Raw genomic sequence first — 27754 nt, 5'->3', positions numbered from 1 at the left:
ATCGAACACCCTAGTAAGAGGTGACTGAACTCCAAACCGAGAGGCCAGTGGATCTGTTTGTGAACACCTTAACCATTTGGCCAACATATTTTAGGACATTCACAACAACTTTATTATTGTTTTTTTTACTTAAGCTTTCAGATAGGGAGACAATCGCTGAAAACATGTACAATGAATACTTTTAATTACAGAATGGTGACAACTTATCAAAGAATGTACCGTGTACATGTTTTGTAATAAGACATAAAGGAAATGCTGAGCCCTAGTGTCTGAGCAATCTTTAATGATTGGCAAATTTAAGAATTCTGCTATATTATGCTTGAATTCTTCTATCTCGCTGAATCATTTACTGCCAAACACATTACAAACAAGACATCTATCAACATTTTACTGCTACTACTCATGGTTCTTACTGATGATAGTGCCAATATGTGAAACTACAAAACTTGGACGTATTAACCATATACAACAAAACTTTGACATGTTTACCATACAGACTTAATGTATAAGAACGATTATTTCCATGTATATATATACATATATATACACATATATAACACTAATATCAGACTTTTTCTTGACACAATGATTGGTGATTGCCATGCAAAATTCAAACTGCATCTGAATATTTGCATAATCATAACTAATTCAGATAAGTTAAGTTTTTTACTTCGAGTCCAAGTACACCAATCTCAAAGTACTTAAAAATCTCAACTGTTTGCTTTTCAGCATGCACATATTTGTGTAGATATAGTGAAGTAAATGAATGACTTTGTGAGGTGTGGTTACATCGGAAACTCTACCTTTGCAGCTTTACTTAGACGGGTCTGATGGGTAACCAAATCAGTAAAAATATTGTAATAATGGTAATGATTGGCTGAAGGTGATCAAATATACACAACTCAGAACAATAATCTATTAGTATCAGCAGAAAATGAAAAATGAATGTGTAAAAATCAACGAAGTAGAACTGTAAGCCAATGTTTATGCTGACATTGACATGATATGACTAATTATAAAGCTATAATAGAAATAATATACTATAAATATACACACACAAAAAAAAAAAAAAAGAAGAAAGTAGATTACAAAAGTACAATGCATACAAAATGATTATAAGTCATTTTACTTGGCATGAAATGATCAATAATAAATTGGTTGAATGATGTGAATATAAGAGAAAACATTATAGGAGTACAGCGGCGTCCCTGTATACTGTGATTGTAGTTAGAACCATTTGTGGTGAAGGTGACTACAAACACCTATACATGCTAGACTTACGTTGGATCGGTAAGACTAGAGACAAAAGGTCATGGTGCAAAAATCAAATCAAATAACTAAAGGTAATAATACTCAAAGAATGAATGAATAAATAAATGAACAAAACAAACCAAGAAAACAAGGGAAAAACTTTGATGAATGAATAAATGAATTGATGGATAAATGAATGAAACAAAACATCAAAATAAGGCATATATAAATCCAAAAGTCTGAATAAAGTGAAAATACAAAAGACTGAATAAAGTGAACAATCAAATGAATGATCGAATGAAAATAAAACCAATGAAGTTATGATAAAATACAAATCAAAAATGTTACGACGACTGAATGGAGGTAAACTTAATGAAGTTATGATAAAATACAAATCAAAATTGTTACGACGACTGAATGGAGGTAAACTTAATGAAGTTATGATAAAATACAAATCAAAATTGTTACGACGACTGAATGGAGGTAAACTTAATGAAGTTATGATAAAATACAAATCAAAATTGTTACAACGACTGAATGGAGGTAAACTTAATGAAGTTATGATAAAATACAAATCAAAATTGTTAAATCAAACAATGAAATTAGCAGAAAACTCATGTTCTCATAACCTGGTCCTACTACAAGAATTGAAATAAAATATCAGAAGCAATGAAAACAATTTTAAAGATAATCTTTCAAACAATGACAATATTACAGGATGATGGAAGATGATGCTTACCTTCTTGGGGTCCATGTCATCGAGATGGTTCTGTATGAACTGTACCGTAGCTGAGAAGTCAGCCTGGTTAAATTCATATGGAATATTCCATCCAATGGGTCCGAACTTACGCCTCTCCTGTACCGTAGTATGAAGGAAAGCCACGCCATACAGCATGGGCTTCCACTGCGGTAGGTTGGTGTACTCTAACTGCTCCTGTGGCACAAATAAAAGGAACATTTATACAGTGTTTCAGGAGACATCAGATACTCTATCTTCAATTAACAACATGTGAAGTTGATTAATTAACTCAGAGGCAGAATCCTTCTCTAAATCATCCAGTAATGGAGATACATCTATTGTATATCCAAATATTCTCATAACAATTTATCAAAGTTATGTCTCTACAATTATAAAGTAATACATGTATCAAACTTTCCTTGAAATTTTTGTTTTGTTTAATGTCTTCTAAGAAATGTTTCTTGTCATTATGATATTACACTAATTGATATTTGTTGTAATGTAAAAGAAAAATTAGATCAAATGTTTTTCTAAAAGGCACAAACCAATTTATCACTATAAATTGTTTCCGTTTTTAAAGTGATACGTGAGAGTCTACAAACCAGCTTACCTGTGAGATGAGCGCATATGTCCGTTTGAGACCTGCCTTCACTCCCTGGGGGGGTTCATTGGTGAATTTGATTGAGGATTGTAACATGTTGATGGGAAACTTCGGGTGAGGCTCAGTAGTGAGCCAGAGTCTGAATCCTTCATTGATAGTCTCGGTAGTCAAAACCTACAACACATACCATTGGATACATCAATAACCAACACAGACAAAACTGTTCTATACACAATAAATAGTTAAAGCTTTTACAATCAATTTCATAGATAAGAACATTTGTACACAAAGGAAGCTGTTTAATCATCTATGAGATAAGCTTACCGTATCCAGGAGTTCATCCATGAAATCTAGACCAAGATGGCAGTTCTGTAGTAAGACCCACTGACCCTCGGCCATCGATACGGCCATCTGTCGCCTGGCGTGGACGTCTTGTCCCTGCCCCATAGAGATCGCGCTACATTTGACGTTCTTCTTCTTGCCAACCAAAAGGATGTTGTCCGTGGGATCGGATCCCATCGACAGGAAGCACACCATTGGTGTCCTTGGCTGGGATTCTTCCCACATGGAGTCCAGATTCAGGATTACACCTTCTGCAAACTGTAACATACACCATACTATAATTTCTGTCCAATGATTAAAGATATATACAACAATTTGTTACTTCATACATTGTAATTATCTGCTGGGGTATCCAGATAGTAATGACATAGTTCTGACAGCAGATCAATAGAAATAAGAGTGAAACATCAGATACTATTATATTGTGAAAGATCTGTTTGGTATCGCTCCTAAATTGAATAGAAGATAAATAGTTTTGATATATGTATTAAGTCAAAGGTTAAGTCAGAATGATATCAAATTAAGTCATGAGAAAGATTTGTGTGCAATGAAATGTTATACTGACCCTGACACCCATGGCCTCGGCGATGTATTTGCGGGCCATTGGAATGGTTCTGTCTGGGGCCCAGGATCTGATGAGGAGCAGCTTACGGAATGTATCCAGGGTGGTACTGTAACCGTCAGGGATAGTACATTCCTCAGGCGCGTCCTCGTCAAACCAACTCTTCCACGCCTGCACACAAATACATTATACAAGCTTAAGTTTCAAACTTATACTTATTTCCATCAGTCACACTTTCAAAGCTTTCATGAAAACAAACTAATGATTCAACATTAAATGAAAATCAAAGATACGTTATTTGATAAAAGGCCCATGGGCCTTAGCGGTTACCTGAGTTTGGATAAAGAATGAAACAAAGACATTAACACTATATATTGGCCCTTGAAATCAGTCAGTGATTTTATAACTTTGACTTTTCAATCTATGAAGAGTATCTGGTTCAATCAAATCTGTAAATTCAGAAGAGTTTTTCTCATTTTTTAATTTTAGTCATTTGACCCCTTTTGGCCCCGCCCATCTGTCCCTGGGGGTCTGCCAGTACCAATATGGATATGATGCTAAAATGTTATCGCAGGGTAATAATTCTAACCAAGTTTGACTCATTTCCGAAGAAAATGACGCAAATAATGCTCATAAATGTGTTTTTCCAATATAAACTATAATAGATTTGACCCTCTATTCAGGGAAAAATCCGAGATACCAGGGCCATGAAATTCACAATTTTTAAAAAAGATCTTTTAATCTATGAAGAGTATTTGGTTCCATCAAATTTGTGAATTCAGAAGCAGACTTTTTAAATTTTAGCCATTTTGATCAATTTTGGCCCTGCCCTCTGGCCCCTGGGGGTCAGCCAGGACCAATATGGATATGATGTTAAAATATTATCTCAGGCTAATAATTCTAATAATGTTTGACTCATTTCCTATAAAAATTGAGCAAATAATGCTCATAAATGTGTTTTTCCTATATTAACTATAGTAAACTTGACCCCCACTCCCCAGGGGGAATGCAAAACCCCAGGGTCATATAATTCACAATTTTGTAAAGGACCTTAAGACCTTTCCATCTATGAAGAGTATTTGATTCTACCATTTCTGGAATTTAGAAGAAGATTTTTGAAGTTTTAGCCTATTTGACCCCCTCAGGCCCCTGGGGGTCAGTCATGGAAAAAATGTTAATAGGATTCAATGGCCATCTCATACTGATAATTCTGACAACATTTGACTTATTTCCTAGTACAAATGGCCACATAATGCTCAAAAATGTGTTTGCCCTATATAAACTACAGTAAACTTGACCCAATCTCCAGCGGGGAACACAAAACCCCAGGGTCATATAATTCACAATTTTCAACAGAAGAATTTTGAAGTTTTAGCCTATTTGATCCCTTTTGGCCCCACCCCTCAGGCCCGTGGGGGGGGGCTAGGACCATATAATTCACAATTTTGGTTGACCTCTGGCTATGGAAGTTTCTGCTAAACAAATTAGGTTCAGTAGTTTTGGAGAGGAAGTAGCAAAAGTAAATTGTTTATCGCTATACGATGGACGACTACGGACAAAAGGCGATTAGAATAGGTCACTGGAGACTAAAAATTCTATGAGAGATGTTACATTAATTATAATATTAGCTTTTGGCTTTTACCCAATTTTCATTGTAGTGAATTTTAAATTAAGAAATCATTATGATACATTGAAATGATTTAATATACCACTATTAACTGCTGACCTTGTCATTGCGCGCCACTTGTCCACAGATCTGTGAGAACTGTGGTAGTCTGGAGAGCTCCACTAAGTTGAGCCATGTCATGTCCATGATCCACTTCCTCGGTTTGGGCTCCACCGCATTCAGATCTAACGCAGCTCCACCTGGTGGCAACAGAAACAAATCACAATTATCAATATCTAGAGCATTTGACTTATCCAAATAAGTTATTTTGGAAAAAATAACTTTTTTTTTTTAATTAATTTACAATTTTATAATGATTACCTTTTGACATTGAATATGACTTTTGCAGAAAAATTTCTTTGTTAGTAAAACTCATTTCACAAAAAAGAAAGACAGAATGGTAAACAAGTTCATGATATTATATAATTAACATATTGTGGAACCCAACAGTACCTTTGATGAATACTTGGAACTCCTCTGGCCTTATCCTGCCTGCAGCTAGTTCTATTTTGGCAGTGAGCAACATAGTGTACAAGAACTTGTCTGACTCATAAAGACCACGAGCTGTGTATCGGAAAACTTCAAATGTCAGATATTCAATGATGTTGTTAATTCTCTTGGAGGTGATGGGAGACTTTTGTGACTTGGCCATGGACAGATCAAAGATCTCCAAGAACTGTTTCAGTGATGTTTGGTACATAGTGTTCACCATGCTCATCTCCACGATTACGAAGTACAGAATGCTGCCTCGAGATGCAACTGTAGTACACAAAATGGAAACATTTAAACATAAGAAAAGAAACAAATGATAACAAGATAATAACTCATCAGTTTTCAGTAAATGCATTATCCTTAAAAGAGAAAAGTTGGTGCAGACTTGAGTTAATGTGAAGAATCTTACCAGGACGGAACTCCTCACGAGCCGAGTTAATTTTGATCTCAGTTTCAGCAGCAATCTTCAATTTCTCGCTGACCTCCTCGGCGGTGGTCTTTGTGATGCGGAGTACCTCAATAAGAGATTCGTCCTCAACAAGCGAGCCCTGGGTGGACGTTAAACGATACAGCAAGTTATCTTCAAGTTCCTGCATCTTACGTTTGTTAGCCGTCACTTCCTCCAAGAGATTGGTACGCTCTGCCTCAAGTTCCTACAAACAGTTATGTGGTTTCATTTACAAGTCAATCTAACTTATTTTCAGATGCAAAAAAAAAATAAAAGCAAAAGTTTTCAGACAAAAATAGGAAATTATAATTGTAAGCTTTTGAAAACTTCTGCCCTTTCAAGCTTAAATGAAACTTCTGGTACAAAAATTCAGATATATATTTCAGCAAATGACCTCTCATTTCATTTCCACCTTGTTAAATTACAGTCATAAAAATCCTTGTATCAGAATGGGAGAGTAAAAGTGAATATAAAATTACAAGGCCATAATTATCCTAGTTAAAGGCATAAGCAATGGACTTAGATTGAACCATCACTAGAAACACAACATAAGAAACAGAAGGATACACACTTGTTTCTCAGTCAGAATGACAATTCCCAGCAGTTGGTCCTCCAGACCCTTCATGGTCACTGTGAAGTCAACAATTGATGTTCGGGCAGAGACCTCTGGTGTGTAGGTGGGGTTGGCCAGTTTTGTTGTGATGTACATGGTGAAGCCCTTCATCACATCTACCTCCTTGTCTCCCACTTTTACCTACAATCAGAACACATTCTTCTGTTACATATATATTGCTACATAACTGTGCCTTTAGCAAAACCATGCGATCAATATCTATGAATCGAACCAAAGAGTTGCATACAAAATAAACAAAGGAACTGAAAACAACTACATACCTTGAATGTTGATCCAGATTTGATGAAATTTTTCTCAAGAACATTGTCAAGTGCAGGATCAAGGTCCTCTCCGACATCCTCAATAAGAAGAGGGCGTCCTAGTGATAAACTGTCTTCAAGGTGAGTCCTAAAATACTTGTGGTTCAGGGCTGTGATCTAAAACAAACAAAAACACAATGTAATTCATCTTTTGAAGTTATTGTTAAAACTAACAAGAGGCCCAAAGGGCCTTAACGGTCATCTGACTACCTTGGCAATAGTAAAATTAATTTCATATGGTGTCACTTTTTCAGGACCATGTCAGGATCATTTTCAATTTCTTTCAACAAATTTTATTTCAAACAAGAGGCCAAAGGGCCTTAACATGTAGGAAATTAATTAGATATAGTGTCATGGTAGCCATCTTCGATTTTGGATCAACCAGAGATGTAACAACACTTTGTCGGGACCATGTCAGGATCATTTCATGCAAGTTTCAGCCTAATCGCACCTGTTGAACTTGTCAAAATGTCAGACATGTTAACCTTTGGAGACCAAAAAGAGGTAGATTTTTTACTCAAAAGCGGTAGCATTTCACGTGTCATTTTTTCGCGGCGCGTCATAGATATATAAATATCAATAATATGCAAAATAATTACAAAAACATATTTAGTTAACAAATTTGGTTTTAACTTTGATTATCACCATAGGCGTTGGTGGCTCATTTTGCTTTTTTTCAAAATGTTAATTGAGGCTTACTTTACATTTAGAAGATGAAAAATGCCAATAAAGATATTGTATAACTTTAGTTCAATGCTATTTATCACCTTTTTTTTTTACTTATTTTTTTTTCTCCACTTTGTTTGTAATACATACTGGACTCATATTCTTTTAATTTATGCAAGAAAAAAAATACAAATATTTGTTTCTAAAAGTTACACAAATAGTCTAGAGAAATAATCCCCTGCAAAATTTTTTTTTTTTTTTTAGTAAAATCCTTTTACGAATCCGGCTCCTCTATTAGAATCACCCCATTCCAAAATGGCGGCCATTACGATTGCAAATTTATGATTTTCAGCAGACACTATACGCCTATTTTACATTAAAAACGTGAGTAAATCATTTCAATTATAAGTAGTGTTTGGTTTTGAAATGATGCTAACTCATTTTAGGCACAAAATTTATTGAAAGGCCAGATGATTGTTTCCTTAGGTAGGCCTACGTAATAGACATCGTTAGACATGTGAAATAAGTGACACAACCAAGCCAAGGTGGAACTAGCCCCAGGCTGCTAATTAGCACCAGTGGGTGTTGGTCAGGGAGTGTTCACACCTCCTTTGTTTACTTAATTATCAAGCCAGTCCCCCTAATCTGTCTGGTATGCATTTTGAAGCCGCCATGGCAGCCCCTAACGTCTATAAATTTCAAAAATCGGAAGACAAAAAATTAAGAAGATGTTTTGCAGAAATCGGAATATTTGGATAGTAAAGCGGTAGGCGGAATATCAGCTTCAAAAGCGGTAGACTTCCGCCTGAATCGGTAGGGTTAACATGTCTGAAAATGTATTTTCAAGATGGCAGCAGTGGTGGCCATCTTGGATTTCGGATTGACCCGTAAAATAACAACACTTTGTCAGGACCATGTCAGGATCATTTCATGCAAGTTTCAGCCAAATATCGCACCGGTAGAACTTGAGAAGAAGTTCAAAATATGTTTTCAAGATGGCGGCTTTGGCGGCCATCTTGGATTTCCGATTGACCCGAAAAATAACAACACTTTGTCGGGACCATGTCAGGATCATTTCATGCAAGTTTCAGCCAAATCGCACTGGTAGAACTTGGGAAGAAGTTCAAAATGTGTTTTCAAGATGGCGGCCATCTTGGATTTAGGATCGACCCGAAAAATAATAAAACTTTGTCTGGACCATGTCGGGATTATTTCATGCAAGTTTCAGCCAAATCACACCGGTAGAACTTGAGAAGAAGTTCAAAATGTGATGAAACATGACTCTTCGGGTCAGATGACCTAATAAAAACATTTACTTTATAAAGTGTCATTACAGTTACATTTATATCCTTACTACTCACCTGTAGTTCATTGCTTGCTTCTCTCTTCTTGATCCAGAACTTGCCCTGACCCTGTGGATCGATCAGCAGGGGGAAACGGCTAGCCTTGGTGACGATTAGACCGTTCTGTACGGACAATTCATCGTTAGGCAGGCCCTGCAAACTCCACTCACTTATGGTAGCGTTGTCAACTAACATATTGATGATGTTTAGATCCTGTAGGAATAAAACAAAAGGAATGCTGTTACCGTTTCCATAGCAACAATAGGTGAGAACATCAACATAATAAGAAGTTCAAGGAGAAAAGGCCTATATATTAATATTAAACTTGTTATTATATCATATTTTTACAAGGATTTTGTTGCAAATTTCTTTTGTGAAATGACAAAGAAATATCTGACACAACTGTACTAAAAATCAGACACACAAGTTTGAGACATGATGCCTCTAAAAACACAAGAGTTACTTACATCACTAAATGGGATCTTCCCTGCCACCATTTCCTTCTTCCAGTTCCGGATGATGAGAGTTCTGAATTCCTGATTAAAGGGACCTGTGTAGGATAAGAAGCCCGTGCAGAGTAGGACGTCGCCCACAAGACGATGGATCTGCGACGCGAATCCTTTACTTGCCTCTGTCCATCGGATCCTCTCACCTGCCAGGCCTTCAATCAATGCTGTGGCATTGGTCATCTTTCGCCGGCATGCTTCTGCATCATCCAGCAGGGTCTGCACAAAAATTGTCAAGTTGCAGAACTTGTTCCTCATTTCATTTACTTTTATCATCAAATACAATTTCTTCTAATCTATCTTTTGGGTTAGTTAGCAGACTCATATATAAGCATAGGGGAATTCTTTATTCCTATTTTCTAGCCAAAAAAATGCTAGGGTAAGACTTCTGCTAAACATATACATGTACTTAACTTTTGAAAAATACCATTAAAGCAGCTAAATATTTTACCTGTTTCTCCAGCATGGCAGCATCATACATGGCCCGTACGCCTGCAAGTTCCTTCTCCTTTTCATCCAAGGTTGCCTGCGCCTCGTTCAAGTCATTCATGGCAACTCCCAATCTCGCCTCCTGAACTGCTAAATTTGCCTATGGACATCGACATGAAAAATTTGATTTGTGTAGTACAGATAGGTACAAATCTATATCTAAATCACAATGAATTAAATAATGCAAACAGTTTTAAGATGTTTGATTAATTTGACCTTGAAGTACTAACCTTGAGGGGCAAAACCTCCTTGTTGATGCCAAAGAAGAAGGACATAGCTTGTGTCCAGTTTGCAAGTCCAGCAACGTCGGAACACACTTTCTTGGCATTTTCCATGCTATAGTCGTCCATTTCAAGATATGGCTTTAGTAATTCCACTGTTTCCTCTGTGATGGAATCCTGAAGGTCAAAAGAGGCCATTTAGTAAAACATTATTTTATATGCCAAATCCTCAACCTTTGCTTTCATTACATGATAATGTTTTTTACCAATAGCTACTTTCATTTTGCTAGCTTTTCCAGTAAAGGATGGTCTGGTGTATTTGAGAGATAGTATAGGGGTATGTTAGTGTTCCCTGGTGATAGATAGAAACTGACACTACTATCACGATGCCACTGTAGCCCCTATACTTATGTAGTCCAGCATCTATAGTGACAGTATCACTAATGTGACTCACGTACCACGTAATATCCGATAACGTGACTCCAGTGGTGATGGAACGTAACTCTTTGTAATATTCATGCTGAAATGACGTTAGCACAGGATATCATCTTTTGATGCCATGCCAACGCCAATAAAAACAACACACACAAAAGTTATCTGGTAAGAAACAACAGTTCCGCACAAATGTTATCGGGTACCACGTGGTAGATGAATTAATACCATCACCCTTCACTAACAATATGCCATGCTCAGAAAGGAGCTCTGCACTAAACATCTCTATATTCTTATGATATCCTCCAGTAGTATCCTTCAGTCTTCAATTTTGCCAGGGGTGTACAATTCCACTAGCCCGACGTCCAGGGCTAGTGAATTTCAGGTCAGGGCTAGTGGCTTCACGATCATTACTAGCCCTTGGGCTAGTGGAAATTTCCTGATAAAAATCTATCTTTACTTTATCTGTGTGGTCAAAACTGAAGCGAAAATATCATGAATGTAGTTTTACAACCACAGATGGTTCCCAAACGTAAATAACATTTTTCATCTATGTGCATCAAACGCTTTGTTATGTAATTGGTGAAAGTTAAGCGCTTGAGTGACGCAGATGGCCATGTGTTTGCCGATGTTGTTGACAGACAGGGAATGGGAAAATCTAGATTTGTAGACTCTAGATAAAAATTAATTAGGAAGTGACTGTTATATTATTTAGCATCACTATCATTTTAGTGTTATAAATTTGAGTATATGAGGGTTGGATTCAGAAAGTACTACTGCTGTGAGATGGATAGAGGATCGTTTTGAAGTATAAAATAATGGTAATTTTTAGTCCTGTGCACTTGCAGATCTATACATATATAGGTATGCTTAGTTAATTGACACAAATAAATTCACTAAATGTTTTTCAAAATAACTTAAATAGAATTGAAATCTTGTAAATGAAAATTAGCAGTGCAATTTGATAATCGTTTACAAAATATTTTATTGTAAATTGTCAAATTGAATTTGTGTACAGTTCTTGGAAATAATTTATATGAAATTGGCAACATTTTATTCAAATCTCATGCAAATGTTACTAGATAAAATGTTGTTTTTTTTTTAATACTCATAAAAATCATGGAAAATAAGTAAGATCAGTAAGAAGTAATTTTACTTCAAGATTTTGTTACAAAAATTCCATGAACTGTACTATTTACTAAATTCTAATAAGTTAATCTTACATATAAAATGAAAACAGCAAATATTTAATACTGATTGTATTCATGTTATATTTCCTTGCTAAGCTTTAATATCAAAGTTAAACTTTCATAGATATACTGATAATGTTTTTCTTTCTTTACATCTAATGATAGTTTTAAAGCAAATATTTGAGTGATATAAGAACTATAATTTCAAATCTGAAATATTTTGCATGCAATGGCATTGTTGCATTATCAATATCGACTCAATAATGTTTTCACTATTATATGAATACCTGGTTCCTGTGAAACAATCTGTGTGATATCTTTATTAGCAGATATGGTACTTAACACACTGTTTAGACATGTGTTTGTTCTGTACAGGTTTGTACAAAATCCAGATCAAGTAAAATGTGCATATGAAAATGAACGAAAAATAGGGCTAGTAGAATTCTGATCAGGGCTAATGAAAAATTGTTGTTACTAGCCCTTGGGCTAGTGCAAAATTTTTGGAATCGTACACCCCTGTTTGCATTTTCATGGATTTTTTTTTAGAATAATGATGTATTTCATGTGTATTACTACTTAAAGTGAACAGTCGGGCAAGGATGGCTAAAGTCGGTAAAAATGGTGTGAATGTATCCAGTACAATTTCTTATGAAATAGAAAAATAAAATCTCTCGCCAAAATCTGTCTGCATACGAAGAAATTAATTTAAAGTATAGGAATCCTAAAACGTCTTCCACGCAGCCTCGCTTTCAATGCTTTCAACTTTCCTTTACTTTAATGGTCAGAACTGGGAAACGTAAGCAGAACTTGGCCGTCGTATTAATATGTGAGAACTTTTGGAAGGCCAATGAACGCATTTTGACTGGTTTTCATTGCCCGACTATTCACTTTAAATAGTGAAGAAAATTGCCATGATGATACCTTAGGGAAGTTAAGTAACCCATCAAGAAACTTTCCACCACCCATGAGTTTGAGTGCCTCTCCCCAAGACGGTTTGGGACAAGGTCTTTCTGGATCTGCGGTTACTGGATCTAGCCTCTTCTGGAAGAGCAGCAATACAGCGTCCATGATACGCATGATCAGATGGGGTGGTTTGGCTAGTTTTCTCACTGTAAAATAAAAAGTTAACATTATATTAAGCTAGATCTATTCAATTTGAATGCAGGATTATTTTAATTTGGTGGTATGATGGTCTGGTTAGAGAGCGAGTGTAGTTCTATCTCCTCATTAATTAATATATTCTGCATTAACAAAATATCCAACTTCACATAGTTTCTAAATTGAGATACTCCGGGAGCGTGAGTGTCATCATCAGAGAGGGGGAGCTGTCAATTGTAAACACTTTGAGGTACCAGGGACCAGGTGCTCTGGGGGAGTGAGTGTCTTTTTGATAGAGAGGGGAGGATGCTTATCCTGCACCATGAGGAGATTGTTACCTGTAGCAATGTGAGCTGGTTTAATAGATTGAAGAGCAGACTCAGCCTCCTCCAGGGCTGGTCGGGCAGCTTCCAATTTCTTTTCAGCTGCTGCTTTGTCAACCTAAAGCAAGAAAATAACAGACTACAGTAAGTTTTTGTTCTATATCTAAGAAGAGTGAGCATAATCATCACATTCTCACTTTAAGGCATTGCTCTTTGATATAAAAAGAAGAACATGCTGAATGAATTTCCTATAAACTGACATATATAGGAAATATTTGAAACAATGTATTTCTTGCAGTTCTATTACAAATTTCTTTAATAATTATTTTTGTGGATTCCTAAGTAGATGAATAGATATTTTAAAAGGTTATACAAACATTCATATAGACCAAATTACTTACAGAGATGACATCCACAATATGCTGTGCTTTGTCCTTGACAGTCTGTACTTGAGCCTTGACTTTCTCAGCAGCCGTAGCAGATACTGTCACCTCAGCCAATACTTTGTCTGCCTTTTTGGAAGCAACAGCAAGTTCCTTTTCTTTTACCGCCAACTCCTTAGATAACTCATGGACAGACTCTGTAGCCTCCACAAGCTTGGCTAGACCTGATGGGAAATAAACAAATCAGAGTCCCCTTTCTTTATATCAGAGTGTTCACCCTCCTAGTCACTATGATTTATATAACCTAGAGAAATTGTAACAAGGGAAATTTAACATTGTTCTGAATATTAAGTATTTTAGTCTTTTCTTCATTTCCATTAAAACAAATCCAAGATATATCAACTATAGAAAGCTTTGTAAATGAACAATCGTAAATCTTATTGCAAAAATATAAGCAAAGCTAGCAAATTTGATTGTTATAACACAGATGGCACTTTACCCGTATTCATCCTATCTGCCAGCAGCTGAATTCCTCCTCGCTTCTCAGCATAGATGGTTTTATAGCCAGCGATGAAAGAGAGGTAAGATTTTGGTGTGACATAGGCCTGACGCCTGTACCTCTGGAAGTAATCTATACATGTCTCTGCAACATTGTCCTGAAAAACAAAATTGATTTCATAAAGTAACAGTCAATATTTAGTAAACTAGAAAACTAGAAATTGATTGACAAAGCTGGGTGATTTTAGTTTTTGACATCATAAATTCCATGAATCTCTTTCAGCACACTTGGTTATTTCTGAATTTTTTTCCATAGCCCTTTGGCTTCTGTATAACTTTAATTATATGTGAAGCATCAATTATCAATGCAAGATCTAGTGCAAGGAGACAGGATGGACATTGATAACAACCTTCTTTATTTACCTGGAAAATACCCATAGTGCTGACAACAGCCTGTTTTACAGCGGCTGTGCACGAGATGTCAAAATCAGACAGGAAGTGGTTTGATACAGCAATCAAGGCATCTTTGGGCCACCTCTGGAACCAGTTCATAGTACAACCAGAAATCAATCCAGGGAATTTTAGGGATCTGCTGCGGAACTTTTCTCCAACTGGGGAGAAACACAGAGCCACATGGAGATTCTGTCGACATCTAGATAGGTAATAGTCATAAAGAGCCTCATTGGTTGGCACTCGGCGAGGGAATTCTTTCTTCATCACAGCAATCAGTTCTTGTAAGATTTCATCCATCTCATCTCGAGCAAAGAGACCAGATACCTAAACAGACACAGAAAAACTATTTCATTTTCTGGAAAAAAATAGGAATGTCCCATCCTCCATATGAAACTGGAATGTGAAATGGTGAGTATTATATGTCCACTCTCCCCTCTTCCAATTTTCATGGCAAGCAGAAAAATATTTTGAAAATTATAACAGTGAAAGTAACATGGATTACTGAGTGGAGTTTGGTAGTTGTTTTAAACACTTACTTCTCCTGATGACAGGATGTTGTTCATGTACTCGAGGAAGCCTTCGTCCTTGATCTCGTTGTCGGTGAAGATAAAGGTGATGCCACTGCCTTGTTGTCCAGCTGTACGATACAGGAACTTCAGGTCGTCCATCAGATTACCAACATTGTAGGATCTGATTTAATAAACAGGGTTATCCATTAGTCAAAGGTTTATTAATTCAAAACTATCTTATTAGTAGAAAATTAAAATATAAACATATGTTACTGAAAATGATAAAGTAAGTTTCAATCCTAATTGAAAGTGAAAGATTTTATCAAAAGTTACTAATTTGATATTTTCCATAACTGAAAGCCAACTTTCACAATCAGTCTTATAATCATATTAGGTACCAGTTCATCAATTCAGATTTTTAACTTTTGAATATTTCTTCATCATGTTGTATGACACCATGAGCCAATGTTTCAATGTCTGATACACTTAAAGCCATTCCTTGCCTTTTTAATCATTTCCGGTGCATTAAAAAATCAAGCTTTGTGAAAACATCAAATGTGAAAATAACTTTATTGTGAAAAGACATATTTCCCCTCATGCATTTCATTGAAACATCACATATATTATGCAATAATCAATCAATAATATTCTATACAGAATTAAGTGTAATTGTCCCAGAAAATACAACATTTAATACCATACTTGTGGTGAATCATCCCTGCTTAATATACAACAAAGCATACCAACAAATATACTTACTTCCTAATAGCAGCAAACAGTTCAATTCAGAATGTATACACACTTTTCTAAAATGTACTAGTCTATACTAAAAGCTTAAAAATTGAATATTGCAGTTTATTATTTTACCACTTCAACTTTGACCTCTTGGTTGCACATTTTAACTCGAGCCCCAAACACTCTAACATAACTCATACCTAATATTTTATTTTAAGGTCAATGGATTTTTTAATAAAGGTTGTTCAAAGGGTAATTAGGGTTAACAATGTAGACTACCATGTTCAGACTAATGATATCAAATACAGGCTGGAAAGTTCAAATACCATCAATATCTATGATTTTTCACCTTCATGGTAAAAGAATTATGAGAGAAACACTTTTTATATTTTTTTTTTTTATATCAATACAATTGAGTCTGTTAACTTGTATAAATATTCCATGCATTTCTTTAAGAATACTTTTTTAAGGGACCACTACTTTTAAATCCAATAAAGACAATGTTTTAAGTGCCCCAGTAGTCGAGTTATATACTATTATTGCTAGGTTGGTAACCTCTGACCTTTGACACTGACCTTGTGAGAGTAATCTGGAACGTTTTGTAGCCGGCGATGTAGGAGGCCAGTTTGGTCAAGCTCTGTTTACCAGAACCACCAACACCCACCAGGAGGGAGTGACCTCTCGGGGTACGGATCACACGTGAGATCTTCACCAGATTTGTCATGGCATCCTAAAGGATCAAAGGTTATAGATCATAGGTCACAAAGGTCACATAGATGGATATCATACAAAGTTTATAATATGAAAGGGCACATATCATATATCCAAGGTCATAAATGCACACATAAGACATAAGTAGTCTGCCATAGGGTCAAAAGTCATAGAGTAAGATTCAATTGATCAGGACAGGTCATAAGAACAAGGGTCAAAGAAAGACAATAAAAATAGGAGACTGATGATTAAGAAGTACAAAGTTATATAAATTAATATATATCAATACATGCCCTGTCACACTTGATTTGGCAACAGTGAATGGTGTACCTTGAAGAAGACCATGTCCATTTTGGTGCCTCTGATGGTCTCATTGTACTGTTCCATGTATCCTAACAGACGCTCCTGCAGTACTTGTAGTGATGGTATAGGCTCGTAGATCTTTGGGGCTTCCATGTCTGCATCTTCAGGCTCGTCACCTGGAACAACACCCACAAATAGGTCAAGGTCATGCAAAAATGATTCCATCATAAAGGTTATAGAAGAAAACAGTTGACAGGCATACATACAGTATACAAACTAGTATTAATATAGAAAACTTTCAATTAACATGCATCAGTAAAGCATTACAAAGTTTACATATGAAATTAACTTGAACGTTTTTAATTGTCACATAGATGACTGATTATATCTGTGTTTATACACGAGAGGATAGATTTAATCACAGAAACATAAACAGACAAAATATCATGTATGAGACACATGTGTGGCTCCTTACATGTGTCAACAAGTGAGTGACACATATGTTACATGCCTCGCGTTCAACATGCACCGCTTCACAAAAATCTTATTCTGTAAATCTAGCAAAACACCTTAGAGTTTTCCATAAAGGTGCATGTACACACATGGACATATGATACACACACAGTCACATATGTTGGTCGATTGTCTAGTAAAGACAACAAAGGACACACATGTATACTCATACTTGATATTTTATCCTGAATGTCATTAATTACATCTCTAATATTCATCCTAAATGTCATTAATTACATCTCTAATATTCATCCTGAATGTCATTAATTACATCTCTAATATTCATCCTGAATGTCATTAATTACATCTCTAATATTCATCCTGAATGTCATTAATTACATCTCTAATATTCATCCTGAATGTCATTAATTAAATCTCTAATATTCATCCTAAATGTCATTAATTACATCTCTAATATTCATCCAGAATGCCATTAATTACATCTCTAATATTCATAGAGAATGCCATTAATTACATTTCTAATATTCATCCTGAATGTCATTAATTACATCTCTAATATTCATCCTGAATGTCATTAATTAAATCTCTAATATTCATCCTAAATGTCATTAATTACATCTCTAATATTCATCCTGAATGTCATTAATTAAATCTCTAATATTCATCCTAAATGTCATTAATTACATTTCTAATATTCATCCAGAATGTCATTAATTACATCTCTAATATTCATCCAGAATGTCATTAACTAAGTATAAGATACTTCTCAATTACACTTCAAATATCAAAATGGCTATTGAAGTTATTTAGAATTAAATATATAAATAAAGATTCAAACATTTAAACATAATAATGTATGGGATTATTTTCAGTAGTCACACTACTAAAGACTAGATAGAGCCCATAGATTAATGCATGTACTCCTAAATATGTCCATACAAAACTCAAACCAAATAGTCGATAACTTCCTTAAGAATATGTTATCTTCAAGGAGAAAGTATATTTAAAAGCTACAAATGACATCAAAAAATTGTCCTACCTTAAGTAAGCAAACAATGACTTATAATAAATTAGAATCAATCAAATACTGTAGTAAGAGTTCCAATGAAAATTTATAAAAAATGAATGATAATAAATTTAATTATAGTCAATATCAAAGTTCATGACCTGTCAAGGTCAGACAATCACTGTCACAGTTATTTTTATGCAGCAAATGTTGTTCATAGTACTTTATTCAAGAAAGACAATTTTGTTTGAAGATATATATGTGATTTTGCTTGAATTATTGATCTAATTTATTTGAAATAATCAAAATTACATATCATACAACACTTGGTTCGTGTGGCAATAAAATGTGATACATACAGCACGCACCACAACATTATTTGTGCCATTCAAATATGAACATAAACTGTAACACCCTAAACCAATCCGGGATAAACTACTGAAGTAAAATTTCTTTTAAACTAAATAAAATTACTACAAACCAACAAAGGTTTCCAGTGGAAAATATAATACTAAACACCACTGAAACAGTTACTTTGCTGTAGCCTATTAACCGACGGTCTACGCTCGTGTGGATCCACACCTAGGAACCAATATATTGGGAAACATTTACCATCTACACAAACCATATCAGCTACATAAATATTAATGGGGAACATTTTATCATCTACACAAACCATATCAGCTACATAAATATAAATGGGGAACATCTTATCATCTACACAAACCATATCAGCTACATAAATATAAATGGGGAACATTTTATCATCTACACAAACCATATCAGCTACATCAATATTAATGTTAAGAATTTATCTAAAAACTTTTGGCAAGCTAAAATGGTTATCACAAGAAGACTATCAATTCAAAGTTATTTTGATTTGTCAGTCACCCAACAGTTACAACATCAAAACAACATTTGCCATCGATCAAAGCATCTGATGAAACTTGAAAATGATTGGTTTACAACGAGGAGGTGATGTTTGAGAACGATAATCAAACTGTGAAACAGGAACGATTTCCACAGCCATTCATGTCATTTTGTAGTGGAACAAATCAAAGGACATGATTTGTGAGTTTTCTTTTGTCACAACATAAGGTGATTTTATTTTAAAATGAAAAACATGTTTACAATGTGTAGTTCTCATATGTCATAGGAAAGATACAAAAGTAGAGTTAAGAATGGAAGTTAAAGTTTAAGGAACAAGAGGTCAAAGTTCATCCAACAAAGGTTAAAGTTCACAGAATGAAAAGAAATTTCTAGGACATGAACTGAGCAATGGATTAAAATCATGCTAACTAAACAAAGAAGCTTTGTGATGAAATAAATTGTATTTATAAATCACCTTTTATTAACTTTGCTAAGGAAATTGTTGTTTGTATCAAAGACTATTTAATAATCTTTGAAATTTATTTTTCCTTTAGCACACCATCATAAAACACACTTCTATATCCCAAACCCACCCCATCCATTTTCTATCACACACAATCATAACACAAACTTCTATATCCCAAACCCACCCCATCCATTTTCTACCAATCGACAGAAAAAGAAAGTGAATCCTAAACATTAGCATGCAGTTCTCTGTATACCTACATTGATTGTGCTAAATTTATTGACCAAATCGTTCATGCTGAACTATTTTTCATCAATGTCTTCAAATAAAAGGTCCGTACTAGTGTTAGAGATTTCATTGTTTTTAGATATGTTACACTACTTTAAAGTGAGAAAAAATATGTAAAATAACCAAAGAATAAGAAAGATCACTGACAGTTCCTTAGAGAAGAAAAAACTAGGGCTATGTGGGTTGGGGCAGAGATCTTTCCATATGGCATATGAGTACATCATGACTAGACTTTACCACGTTCTTTTGACTTCGATGACTTTGCTGATTTGGCACCAGCTTTAGCCGATCAATCACAAAATCGTCGTAGTAACGAGTAATAGAAGGGGGAAAAAATGGCAAGTGAGAAGCATGGTCACAAAATAAGTGAATAGAGGATGGCTTACAGTATATATTCCAATATAGATACATGAATATGAATAGTATATTGGATTAATGAATTGTATATTTGGTATATAAAAATGAGATTAAATATGAAAACAAAAAATATTGCATTCACCATCCTAAATAAAAAGAAATTGTCTCAATAAATATATTTTCAATAAGCTTTATCAATAGAAATGTGAAAAAATGATTTATAAAGAAAAACCAAAATTCAAACACATTTTTCCAATTTTGTTAATAGAAATGCATTAATTCACTTTCTTCAGATAAAATATCATTATGCAAAACATTTTTGATATAATTAAAATTCAATTTTGTTTATCACTGAAAATCATTGAAAAAATAACATTTAAATCTAGATGTAATTACCAGGATCTGCAATTTGGAAAATACAAACTAAATACGATATAAATTCTATATCCAAATAATTAAAATACTCTAATGATAAAAAAACAAAAAACATTCAGATAGCTTAGAAAATTAGAGAATGTTACAAAGATCAAAGATACAAAGTCAAAAGTAAATTTCAAAAAGTGCTTCCCAAGATTATAACTTACCTCCTGTTGTATGCAAATTTTAGAATTTATGGTAAACATTAAAATTTACAATAAAAATACATTGTACCCTATGTTAAGAATGTTATATATGGTTAATATGTCAAAATCTGATTTAAAAGCTGGTTGAAGCCTCAATATATACATAATGGAGCATTTTTTACCAGATATAGAGGATTATTACTAACAGCTATAACAACCTGTCACAGAAAGACGATAGATTAACATGACTATTCACTATTCACACAACAACAATCATGATTTAAATGATTTAAAATGATTTCTTACTTGTTACTACTTCAAATTTTTTTTTAATTTTATCGTGTTGAATACACTTTGGATAAGTTCACTTAAACTTCACATTTACAAATAGCCAGTTTTAATCAAAGATGCATATATTGGGGCTTCAGTGTAACTTGGAAACATTAGTTATTAATATCCAAGCTTGGAGATAGAGTTGCATCATATCCTATTATGTTTACCTGTGATCTCTGGCGCCTCACGCAGGAAGTCAACAAAGTAGGGCTCCTCCTCCATCTCGTTGAAGGCAGCAGAACCACACTCCTCCTCGGCCACCTAAACCACCAAAGAGGAGATGTACCGACACAAATATTACAAAGTTTATAAAACCCCAGAAAAAGCAGAGATATTCAGACAAAAGTATATTACATTAACTAAAACTATACAACAGGAGAATAAGGCGCATACATATGAAGTGGATTGATCAGTTTTGTTTGTCAGTTCTGTATAAAGTAACTGGAGGCTACTTCAATAGAGAAGATCATTGCAACATACAGCTATCTTATGGGAAACGGATCCAAGCATACCCACCATGGCTGGAGACTTGGTCATACCTGCTTGATAGTTTTCTCAAACCAATCTTTGTCGGTCATCTCTGTGAATCTGTCAGCAATAACACGGTAACATTCGTGTTTCCACAGTGACATCATCACTTTCACACTGGTGACCACTTCATCGGTGGTATTTAGCATTCCCTGTCAAAGTAGACAACACATTATTAGGACTAAGGCAGATAATATTAAGAGTTGTATTTCTTTATCACCAAACAAGTCCTATTCAGCAGACATTCACTTTGACGTCAAGCTAATAGTTTGTTTCATAGAAATAGTGATTCCCCCCCACTTTATAAAACTTTCAATTTCTAAGTAAAATGCATTTTTAAATGCAATCGATAATTTATAAAAAATTTCCAGTAATTTTCATGTTTGCTTTAAAACATTAAGGTACTGGAGACGTCTTACCTGCCAGATACGACTGAGATCACGAAGATTGAAGACGTAATGGAATTTGGCTGGAGTCGGCAACATCTTCACTTTGACTCTCTGCCACAGCTTTCTTGTTGCGGGCACCAGGGAATTGACCAAATCGGATACTTCACTTATGAAGCCACGTTTCTGCAATCATGAACAATATTCTCTAAGTTTAAGCTAAAGTCATGTTTCTGTACCAACATATACAACACAATAACAAAAAAAACACATATCCAATACCATTGGTAGATCAATTACTTCAGGATTTGGTTTTTTATTTAACATCTGTATTTCCTGATGTTCTTCTAGAATACATACAGCAATGAAGTAACCACTGCCGATGGTGGCGAAGACTTTGTCAATGGAAGCATTGGAAGGCAAACAGCAATTGAACACAGAAAATTGTCGCTTGAGACGTGATGGGATGTCGTTTCTGCCACCTCCTGGGTGGATCATGGCGGCGATCATCTGTATGTCGACAATGTTGATAAACTCTCCAGGCTTCTCTAGATTGTAGAATCCCTTCACCTCCATCATCTGACGAGTTATCTCGTTCGTGATCTGAAATATATGGGATAGAAATCATGTAACAAATGAACTCCAACCTCTCATCAATATGATATATAGATGAGTGATCTCCAGTCCAATCTAAATATTTTGATAACATAACCTGTAAGGTCAGCTTAAAGATGCTCCGCCGCTGAAAAATGGTATTTTTTCACTATCAAAAACAGGAGCAAATGATTTAGTATTTTTCTTCAGTTACAAAAGTTACTTAAATTACACCATTACCACCATTGAAACGTTTGAGCATCTAATTTTACTTTTTAACTTCAAAATTTAAAATATAATTATTTGCATCCTGAAAAAATTCCGTGTCACTATGTCCTATATGAAATACTGATTGCGCATGCACCAAAAGCAAAATGAATTATTTTATTATATTTTTTATGTTAATTAGACATATATAAACACGATTAAACACCAATTATTGTTCAAATGATGAATGTCATTTATGCTCTGTCCGAGGTGGAACCTCTTTAGAGATCTCTAATTAAGTTATCACCCCTACCTGATCTCCCCAATTGTTGATTGTTGGCATATTGATGTCGTCAACAAACACAGTCATCTTCCTTCCAGCTGGTGGACCATATGTTGTACCCATACGTTTGTCCACATAACCCTCAATGGTCCTCTGGAATATACAACACACGTTTGTAGGAATAACCAGTATTCAGGTAGAAATGTGCAAGCTTTAGTTACTTTATTTGCTATCCAATATGCTAAGTATTTTGTATTTGACTGAAAACTTACGGTATACAAAATAAACTTTAAGATCAATAAGTCACTGAAAAAGAGTGTTGGTATATATTCACATTTTGTCCATATGACTGTTTTTTTCTCCACACATTAAGTAGGACTTTTTTAATTGGCCATCTATGTTTGTTACCTGGAACATGATTGGCTGGGTGGCACTGGAGAAATTCAGACTCTTGAAAAGATGGAGTTCTGGGTCAAACTTGTTACAGTATCCCTGAACCATCACAGTCTTGGCAGTTCCCTGGGGAAGTCATGAAAACAAATTATTATTACATATAAATGACTGAATCTGAAATAAATGTAACTGTATCTCAAACATGGATCCTAAAGGTAATACTATTCTATATAGCAAGAGGATAGCAGGTTAGATATAGAAAGTTCCTTTTAAAAGTTACTTATCACAGAAATCTGTTAACCCAGTGACTAAGATCAATATCAACAATTTCTGTTAGAAACAGAAATTTATCAAGATTTTTTCGGTAATCCAAAAGATGGATCAACATGGACCCTGGATTTTTACCTGTTCACCAATGAGCAGGACACACTTCTCCTGTTTAGAGATGGCATTGATCAGATAGTCCATTCTCACATTGTCTACGTTTGGTACAAGGATGGATGTGTACTCTGGGATTGTGTCATCAGGGTAAACATATTCTGGCACCTGAAAAACACAAAAAGTTTCTTTATAGCATTATCTACTTAAGATTTAAGTCATGCATTATCTACTGAAGATTTAAGTCATGCATTATCTACTGAAGATTTAAGTCATGCATTATCTACTGAAGATTTAAGTCATGCATTATCTATCTACTGAAGATTTAAGTGCATTATCTACTACAGATTTAAGTCATGCATTATCTACTGAAGATTTAAGTCATGCATTATCTACTGAAGATTTAAGTCATGCATTATCTACTGAAGATTTAAGTCATGCATTATCTACTGAAGATTTAAGTCATGCATTATCTACTGAAGATTTAAGTCATGCATTATCTACTGAAGATTTAAGTCATGCATTATCTACTGAAGATTTAAGTCATGCATTATCTACTACAGATTTAAGTCATGCATTATCTACTGAAGATTTAAGTCATGCATTATCTACTGAAGATTTAAGTCATGCATTATCTACTGAAGATTTAAGTCATGCATTATCTACTGAAGATTTAAGTCATGCATTATCTACTGAAGATTTAAGTCATGCATTATCTACTACAGATTTAAGTCGTCATTACTACTGAAGATTTAAGTCATATCTACTGAAGATTTAAGTCATGCATTATCTACTACAGATTTAAGTCGTGCATTATCTACTGAAGATTTAAGTCATGCATTATCTACTACAGATTTAAGTCGTGCATTATCTACTGAAGATTTAAGTCATACGCTATCTACTGAAGATTTAAGTCATGCATTATCTACTACAGATTTAAGTCATACGCTATCTACTGAAGATTTAAGTCATGCATTATCTACTGAAGATTTAAGTCATGCATTATCTACTGAAGATTTAAGTCATACGCTATCTACTGAAGATTTAAGTCGTGCATTATCTACTGAAGATTTAAGTCATGCATTATCTACTGAAGATTTAAGTCATGCATTATCTACTGAAGATTTAAGTCATGCATTATCTACTACAGATTTAAGTCGTGCATTATCTACTGAAGATTTAAGTCATGCATTATCTACTGAAGATTTAAGTTGTGCATTATCTACTACAGATTTAAGTCATACGCTATCTACTGAAGATTTAAGTCATGCATTATCTATTGAAGATTTAAGTCATACGCTATCTACTGAAGATTTAAGTCATACGCTATCTACTGAAGATTTAAGTCATGCATTATCTGTTGAAGATTTAAGTCATATGCTATCTACTGAAGATTATCCTGTACTATAAAACCATGTTTCTCAAGTATCTAACTTCATTTAATATCGTTAGATCAACATATCAGGAAAGCAAGGGTACCCAGAGAAAAACCACCGACCAGCGGTCAGTACCTGGCAACTGCCCCACATAGGATTTCGAACCCGCATCCCAGAGGTATAGGGTTTGTGGTAATATGTCAGGACATCTTAACCACTCGGCCAGTGAAATGATGTTCAGTATATTGCACACTGCATTATTTAAAACAAATATTTTAAAAGTTATATACTATTGTCTATGTAACTCTGTTCTTGTTTTCACCAATACCTAGTATGAAAATGTTTATGGAGTTTCCAATATGGACACTTACCCTGCCAGACCAGTGCTCCCACTGTCCATTCTCTCCAACCATGTACTCAAAAATGGTGTCATCTTCCGAGATGGATGGCAATGGTAGGTTACTGTTGGTTTGCATGAATTCTTGCATCTACACATTAGGAAGAAAGACATGATTCATAAATTAGTCTATATATTCCACTTTCTGAATTCTTTCTGGAAAACAAATATGGATACAAATAAACACATGAAGACAACAATTACCTTTTTTCTATATATTATTAAGATCACTTCCAGTTCCAAATTAAGCAGCATTCTATTTCAAATCTGATGTCTGTGAATCATATTTCTAAATTCATACTTGAAATTAAAATGGAGAAAATCTAGCTTCAAAATCTTCTAAGGTATTCAGAAAAAGTAGTAGTATACCTTCATCAAATTATGATATGTCTTCTAACATTTTATGATGAGCAAATAATGCAATGGTCAATACCAGCTGGTCAGCAAGTAATACTACAATAAGATAGAATGTAAAATCTAACCTTTTTCCTGTCGTCCAGTTCAAGCAGAGCCCCGACTGACCACATGATGGCGAAGACAATCAGCCTTTTTAGGTGATCCGACTTAATGTCCTTGCCTTCCTCTCCCCTCGGGATGAGCCCCTCCAGGAGATCTATAGCCTGTCGGATGTACATACACTCAAGGATCTGCAAAAAACAAGTACATCTACAAATTTGTACTGATTTTTAAGAATACTCCTTAGTAATGTATAATGTGTAAGAGTCCAAATTTGCTTTTTAAGTCCGTTAATAAAGAATATTGCTGAAGACAAGATTGGACACAAATTTGAACAATCTAGTTGTAAACTTACAGGCATCTTGGGCCAAAGGGACTGCATGCTGTATGTGTAGGTTTGAGGGAAATTGTTCTCAAACGCTTCAAAGATGGTGTCCTGCTGGTTAGCTGGTCTTGTCAAAAGCCATCCTGTCAAAATGATTGAAAATTGATACAGAACACAGTGTAATTTTTACACAGCACATTGAGTTCAAATGATGAAAATAAGATTAAGTAAGATATCTTCAATGATTTTAGAAGTCATTCCCACACAAGCAAGTATCCGAGAACCAAAAAATCTAGTCCTAATACAGTACGGCTTCCTTCTAAGGAAATACTACACCATGTACTACTTTGGGTGTAGATTACAACTTTAGGGATATATCTACCATTTTAGCCTTAGGCTTCAATTCAACTGATTGCTTAACACAATGTGAATATGGTGGAACAAACCTTTGAGGATGGGATTCCAGTCCATGATAGAACTGGACATGAACACCATGCCGTTCCTAGATACAGTGGCAGGAGAAGCATTGTCAATGTTGTGGACCTCAAAGATGATCTTACAGTTGGGAGCCATAGGGATACGATCACCGTTAGCCAGAGTCAGCGTCTTATTGTCATCCAGTACAGAATTCAAGTTCTCAATCCAGATAGCATCGACTGGTCCATCCAATACCAGCCAAACGTGATCACCCTGTCAAAGTAACATGATATGATAGATTCTACTCATTATAATATTTACACTTACTATATATATAAGAGTGCATTAGATCAGCATGGGATATGAACATATTGCTCACCTTCTTGGTTTTATGCGTCCTCCTCCACAAGGTAGAGAAGATTCCATCCGTCCAGTCATTGGTTGCTACGTCCAGACGGCCAAACATCTGTGGTGCAGTGATGGCTTTCGGGTTCATCCTCATCTCCTTGTGGGGGGCGCCACAGTCGGTCATAGCCTTCATCAGCGTGTGGATACACTTGGTCTTCCCAGCTCCGGTGGGTCCAAGTGTCATCATACCGTGACGCACACGCTGGGTCTCAAACAACTGGATTAACTTCAGGATCCATGGCGAGTGGTTGATCAGTCCACTCTCAGTTACCTAAACAGGCATTAAATCATATCACATAAGATTGGATCAAATTCAAAATGTCAATTCACAAAATGAGTGCAAATCTACAAATTC

General features: G+C 35.0%; 1 protein-coding gene across 1 annotated transcript in view; it reads right to left on the bottom strand.

Annotated features, from left to right (window-relative positions):
• LOC138305406 (dynein axonemal heavy chain 5-like) overlaps positions 1 to 27754 on the bottom strand; it is a 76194-nt gene that overhangs the window by 4603 nt on the left and 43837 nt on the right. Inside the window, exons 41-73 of the mRNA XM_069245649.1 lie at positions 27371 to 27670; positions 27021 to 27264; positions 26605 to 26717; positions 26276 to 26440; positions 25768 to 25884; positions 24048 to 24188; positions 23658 to 23768; positions 23280 to 23402; positions 22526 to 22768; positions 22199 to 22351; positions 21791 to 21931; positions 21419 to 21512; positions 16922 to 17070; positions 16456 to 16610; positions 15173 to 15326; positions 14607 to 14960; positions 14185 to 14341; positions 13704 to 13909; positions 13318 to 13420; positions 12803 to 12990; positions 10269 to 10436; positions 10001 to 10138; positions 9511 to 9768; positions 9062 to 9256; positions 6996 to 7151; positions 6673 to 6855; positions 6063 to 6306; positions 5615 to 5920; positions 5222 to 5361; positions 3499 to 3666; positions 2916 to 3191; positions 2601 to 2765; positions 1991 to 2185 (exon numbers count right to left, since the gene is read on the bottom strand). Of these exons, the coding sequence (XP_069101750.1) occupies positions 1991 to 2185; positions 2601 to 2765; positions 2916 to 3191; positions 3499 to 3666; positions 5222 to 5361; positions 5615 to 5920; positions 6063 to 6306; positions 6673 to 6855; positions 6996 to 7151; positions 9062 to 9256; positions 9511 to 9768; positions 10001 to 10138; positions 10269 to 10436; positions 12803 to 12990; positions 13318 to 13420; positions 13704 to 13909; positions 14185 to 14341; positions 14607 to 14960; positions 15173 to 15326; positions 16456 to 16610; positions 16922 to 17070; positions 21419 to 21512; positions 21791 to 21931; positions 22199 to 22351; positions 22526 to 22768; positions 23280 to 23402; positions 23658 to 23768; positions 24048 to 24188; positions 25768 to 25884; positions 26276 to 26440; positions 26605 to 26717; positions 27021 to 27264; positions 27371 to 27670 (6003 nt within the window). The remainder of the gene's footprint in view (positions 1 to 1990; positions 2186 to 2600; positions 2766 to 2915; positions 3192 to 3498; positions 3667 to 5221; positions 5362 to 5614; positions 5921 to 6062; positions 6307 to 6672; positions 6856 to 6995; positions 7152 to 9061; positions 9257 to 9510; positions 9769 to 10000; positions 10139 to 10268; positions 10437 to 12802; positions 12991 to 13317; positions 13421 to 13703; positions 13910 to 14184; positions 14342 to 14606; positions 14961 to 15172; positions 15327 to 16455; positions 16611 to 16921; positions 17071 to 21418; positions 21513 to 21790; positions 21932 to 22198; positions 22352 to 22525; positions 22769 to 23279; positions 23403 to 23657; positions 23769 to 24047; positions 24189 to 25767; positions 25885 to 26275; positions 26441 to 26604; positions 26718 to 27020; positions 27265 to 27370; positions 27671 to 27754) is intronic.

Source organism: Argopecten irradians, chromosome 1 (genome assembly GCF_041381155.1).
Source record: "Argopecten irradians isolate NY chromosome 1, Ai_NY, whole genome shotgun sequence".
Taxonomy (NCBI): domain Eukaryota; kingdom Metazoa; phylum Mollusca; class Bivalvia; order Pectinida; family Pectinidae; genus Argopecten; species Argopecten irradians.
This window is presented reverse-complemented; position numbering and strand designations above follow the sequence as displayed.